The sequence below is a fragment of the Octodon degus genome, unplaced genomic scaffold (assembly GCF_000260255.1).
Source record: "Octodon degus isolate 3935 unplaced genomic scaffold, OctDeg1.0 scaffold00269, whole genome shotgun sequence".
In the NCBI taxonomy this organism is placed as follows: Eukaryota; Metazoa; Chordata; class Mammalia; order Rodentia; family Octodontidae; genus Octodon; species Octodon degus.
Genome location: NW_004524845.1, coordinates 118,519 through 124,428, shown reverse-complemented (window position 1 = coordinate 124,428; position 5,910 = coordinate 118,519). Strand labels below are relative to the sequence as shown.

The 5,910-nt window shown below is 32.3% G+C and overlaps 1 protein-coding gene across 1 annotated transcript in view; it reads left to right on the top strand.

Moving 5' to 3' along the window:
* The first annotated feature begins 936 nt into the window (after window positions 1-936).
* The window catches only part of Jchain (joining chain of multimeric IgA and IgM), a 9,043-nt gene continuing 4,069 nt past the window's right edge, over window positions 937-5,910 (top strand). Inside the window, exons 1-2 of the mRNA XM_004646549.2 lie at window positions 937-1,113; window positions 5,608-5,734. Coding sequence (XP_004646606.1) covers window positions 1,050-1,113; window positions 5,608-5,734 — 191 coding nt within the window. The 5' untranslated portion in view covers window positions 937-1,049. The remainder of the gene's footprint in view (window positions 1,114-5,607; window positions 5,735-5,910) is intronic.

Sequence of the window (5,910 nt, the reverse complement as noted above, 5' to 3'; positions counted from 1 at the left end):
TTTGATGGTGTAGTAAGGAGTACTTCATATTCTACTATCTGGTACTTTGTTCTTGTAGACTTTAAATACATATTCTTAAAGGAATATAATTATGTGCTAACCATAATATTTCTACACTTCTACATTTCTAGCTTACCTGCTTTTGGTCCTAAATTATTTCTTATAACCCTTTAGATTCTAGGAGGCCCTTTGAAAATTAGAGCTAAGAACAAATGCAACACTGATATGGTGTTGTTACATATAAATATAACCAGCATATTCTTGGAGTAAAAAATTTGTAGCATGTTGGAGTGGGGCTAGGGAGCATCTATGCAAAAGCTTAAAATTTTAAAAAAAATTGACATCAATTAAATGAAAAAATTTAAAATAATTCAGTGGTTCCATTTTATATGCAGGCATCTCAAATAATCTCATGACTACAATTCTGAAAGGTATTACTAGATGGGAAAACACAGGTTTGCCTTAATGCTATGAAATTAAAATGTGGAACTGATCCATTCAGTATCCACCAGTTTTTATTCTAACATGTTTGAACTTTATAAAATTATCCTATAATTAAGCCAAAGAAAAAATTGGCTCAAGATAGAATTGTAGCTTTAAAGCCCCTTCATTCCTTTCCTTCCCTTCATTTATTGTTCTAGCCATAACAGATTTGAGATTTTTGATTTGAAGATTAATACAAGTGTACATAGATGATAAATTTGAGAATACCTATCTAAACATTCTTATTGGGCTCCTGACTTTATATTATTATTGGCATTCTTATTTATACATATCTGGAGCATAAATGTAAAATAGAAAATGGTTGCATGAAATTATGGCCTTTTGGGTATGCTTTAGAATAAGGTACTTTAGATATGAATCACACTCTTTTTTCCATTGTGGCCTTTAAAGTTCAGCCTTCAACCACAGTTGTGATTGTTTTGAGTTTGTTAGTTGCCTGGAGTGTTATTTTAAGAAAGCAGAAACACCTTCATTTGCACACTTGGAGTTCACAAATCTTACCCCTGACTTCGTGGCTCCAGTTTTTCAAAAGAAGTGAAGCCAAGATGAAGAGCCATATGCTTTTCTGGGGAGTCCTGGCCATTTTTGTTAAGGCTGTTCTTGTGACAGGTATGTGGTATTTATAAAATGAGCTCAGATAAAAGGAAAAATGTACTACGGATCTGTTTTTCAGATGTAAAGATTTATGTTGAGTCTTTGGGTGGCCAGTTAGCCCGTTACTTCTAACATGCTTTTTTTTTTTGGCAATGATATTCACACAGACAAGACTTAATGTTACTCTTATTCTTTCTTATCTCATAGTTGTTTGCTTATTACAGACCTACAGAATAGGAAAATAGGTATTTTTGGCTGACTTATAGCCATACGCATATGAATGTACATGTATCTTAAAATTGTTAATGTGCCCTTGTCTCTTAAATATTTAATACAAATGAAATAATACTGTAAGTAGGATATAGAAAGCAATGAGATTTTTATTTCCACAGAAAGACTGGTATTATTCCTAATAACTTTTCTATATCTAAGCCCACAGATATATTTAATGATCCTTTCATAATGTTTAATCAGGTTGTCTATAACTTAATTGTTCCACTGAGCCATCTCCCCGGCCCCCTATAACTTAATTGTTGTAAATAGGATATTTTGTTTATTCCTATCACGTTGTCCTTGAACTTAAAATGTCTGTCCTGACCATTTAACCCGTATAACTTGATTTCATGACCTTTCAAACATCTGTTTGAAAATGGATATATTTTGAACATATAAATACTGTGTTAAATAATTTTCATCTAGAAGACACATGAATTAGAGTGATATAATTTGTCTGAATTGTTTCTAATGCTTAATGAACCTGTTCTTATTTTTAGAGAGAGCAGAATTACAATTAAGAATAGTCATTATATATATTTTTACTAATAACATCAAGAATAATGTTCTAATAATATTTTAAAAATAAAAATTTTAGTGGTGAAATAATTTACGCAGGGTCACACAGCAGCAAGTGATAGGTAGAGTCCAGGCAGCATGATCCTGTAGTTGATACTCCTAACTTCTGTTCTATTCTGCCTGCATAAAGAGACCACCTTTTTGTGTTGGGTGTATTGGCACATTCCTCTAATCCTAGCACTAGGGAGGCTGAGGCAGGAGGATTGCTGAGAGTTTGAGGCCTGTCTAGGCTACATGGTATGTTCAAGGCCAATTTGTGTCCAAAAAACCAAAACCAAAAATGTCACCAAAACAGGAGCCATCTGTTAATAAACTCATTATGGTCATAGCTACATGCATGTTATAAAATTCTCTTTCTTTCTGTTTGGGGATGAAATCCAGGACCTTCACACTAAGCTATATCCCCCCTCCCCTTTTTGAGACAAGCCTAGGCTGGGCTTGAATTGTAATCCTCCCACCCTGCCTCCCGGAGTGCTGGCATTACAGGTGTGCCCCACGTGCTTTGCTTCTATTTTTTTATTTGAATGAACTAAATTTAACAGATATTTACCTACTTTGTCTCAGATGATCTTGGATTAAAATAAGACAAACCCTTAATAGGTTTATTAGGAAAAATGCAGCCTTTAGATAAGAAAATGTTAAAGTTTAAGTCTTAGTAAGCAGAGAGTATTTGTACATTTTCCAGTAGATTTATTAGCTTCTCTAATATTTTTATCTAACAACAGTTATGATAAGTTTTTCCTAGATCTCTATGAAGGAAATACATTGTATTTTACAGTAGAACATGGGTTTTTTAAATTTAATATTCAGTAATCAAGTCATTCACTCAACTCTTAGTCTGTAGTTTTTGGTCAGGCATTATATACTCATTTATATTTCATTGAAAAAAGCATTTAAGAGTTATGAACATAGAAGTAGGGAAGATGACCCCATTTGAATTACTTTTCTCTTTTCACAACACACTTTAAGAGTTATGCCATTATCTTGAATTGCCTTCTTCAGTGTCATACAAAGCTGTGTCAGAAGATTTATTGATAATGTTAAATAATGACTTCATCATTAAAGTGTTTGTTGCAATAATCTTAAAGTCTTTTTGTAATGGCTTTTATCATTAAATTGAAATATTGCAACGAGGTTTTCTCTGCTCTGGTAATCATCTCAGAAATAATTAGATATCCAGTTGCAATGATCTACTTTAAAAACTTTCTTTTTTTTTGAGACAGTCTCGGTATGTAGTTCAGGCTGGCTTTGAACTCATTATGTAGCTCACATTGCCTTTGAACTTCAAAGGATATCTATCCTGACCATTTAATCTTTATAACTTGATTTTTATGTACCGTATTTTTTAATTTGTGGTTTAATGGGAAGAATTTTTAAATGCCAGTAGCTAAAATTATAGAAATAAAAGGAACTTTGACATCATAGTTAGCATTATTAATTAATACTATTATTAACTCAAGTATTTGTTAATTGCTCCAAACCCAATAAGAAATTTTGATAATTTCTTACTTCTTAAAATACTAACCAAACCTTTTGGTGTAGTCTTTAGACAATAAATGTTGACATTCAGAGTTAGGCTTTAATGGCTACTTGTGTATTAATTCATTTATTCATTGTTTCTGCATGGTGTATTACATTAAATTGAACTTGTACCTCACAATCATTTCTAAGTTGTTTTTGCAAATTTATAGCATTTTTCAACTATATAGCTCCATCCTTTAGAATAATTTTTATAAAAATATTAATACAGCTCTTATTGAATACAATTATACTATGATAACCTATTATTATAAAAAGAATAAAATTAGGAAAATGAGAATATTTAAAAATCTTAAAAATAGTTTATCTTTGGGGAAAAGGAGGCTGTTTTAGTCTAATGTAAGATAAGCAATTTTTTTTTAGTTACAAAAGAGAGTTGAAGAAGGATGTGACATTTCAAATGGAGTTTATAAAAACTAATGTTATTTTTTTGTTTCCTTTTGAATTAGTTGCTTTGGTTAGGGAAAACTGGAGTTTTGTTATCTCTTTGATTTTCGCTTTTGGTACTTTTTTTCCCTTATTAATTTAATTTAATTTTGAGGAGTAAAACAAAAGTGAAAAAAAACCAGCAGAAACAAAGACAAACAGGTAACATATAACAATATCAGTGTTACAGATTTTCAAAACAAGAATAGCTAATAGTGGCTGTTATCTATTTTTATCATCACATCTGTTGCTCAGATTAACAGATAGTTATGCATGATTGGACAAGTATTTGAGTATTACTGCTTGCTTTCAAGAAACCTCAATTTTTTTCTTATGCTTTTTTTTTTTACTTTTTTAGTCTAAAAATTTATTTTAAATAGAGTATAATAATAATTGATATGACATTAGAAATGGTACACATTTAGAGGACCAAGGTATTCAAGCATGGTTGTTGTATTAGACATTGCTGTCCTTGGAGTAGTTGCTTAGGATGGATTTATTTATTTATTTATTTATTTATTTATTTATTTGCGGTACCCGGGATTGAACTCAGGACCTTGCGCTTGCCAGGCAAGCGTTTATTCTACTGAGCTATCTCCCCCGCCCTAGGCTGAGAGAATTGTACTAATAATTTCCATCAGTTTTTTGAAAATAGCAGTTAATGTTTGGAATTTTTACCTTGACTAACTGTGTACACTGATATCTGTGATCAGAGTACTACATGGTGGCGGTTTTTACAAAGTTACATTATTCACTGAGCTGTGCCTTTTTGGAGCTATTAGAAGAAAATCAGAATTCTTTCAGCCCAGGTTTTCATGGAACAATCCAAGAAAAAGAGAAAACTCCTTTTTGACTACACTTGGATTTCCTTCACTATGTGAGAATCCAATTAGTATTAGGGTTAGTATTAGATTAGAAAAGAAAACAACTGGGAAAAGCTGAAGTGATCAGTCAGAAGTTCCTATTATACAGTGCATAATATTTTATTTTATTTTGTTTATTTTTTTACAGTATCAGGGATTAAACTCAGGACCTTGTGTTTGCCAGGCAAGCGCTTATTCTACCTGAGCTATCTCTCTGGCCCAATGCATAATTTAGAAAAAATACTTTTTTTTCTGTAAGAAAAAATACAAGAAAGATAAATGAATTTTTTTTTTTCTCCGAATGCCTTCAGGGCAGGTTTGGCTGGCTGGAGGGTTGTGGGGATTGAACTGCAGCAACCTGAGCCTGACTGTTTTGTTGAAGCAGCCACTTAAAGAACTGAGCTAGGGCCAGGCCCCCGATAAATGAATTTATTACAAAATACATAAATTGACTTTGTTTTTCCTTTTTTTATTTTTAGAAGTTTTATTTTTTAAACTTTTTTCTATAATTTTATTGAGAAACAAATAGCAATGAGACAGTTTCAAATCAAATTAGTAGGACAGTTTCAGTAATTAACACATTGCATACTATCATCCTAGTGGTTATTTGTTTTGCAAGATGCAGGCATGGTATCCTATTTACAAACACTATTAGAACAAATCCCTCTAGTCATTGAATTAAGATAAGAAAATGTTAAAGTTTAAGTCTTAATGTAGGTGTATATCCTAACCATTTTGAATACACAGATACAATTTCCTTTTTTTTAAATTTATTTATTTATTTTGTTTTCAGTTTTCTTTTTTTTAATAACATGTATTATCTTTGAAGCCCAAGATGAAGATGAAAGGACTGTCCTTGCGGACAATAAATGTCAGTGTGCACGGGTTACTTCCAGGGTCACCCGTTCCTCTGAAAACCCTAATGAAGACATCGTGGAGAGAAGCATCCGGATAATGTATGTGACATTCCATAGTTCCTTTCCTACCATTGTAAGCAGAGATAATTCTGTTATTAATCATAGTTAAAGGGCTGGTGAGATGGCTCAGTGGTCTAAAGCACCTACTTAGAACAAGCTAAGCAAAGCACAGGGACCGTGGTTCAATCCCCCAGCACCACATGCCAGCCAGCCCC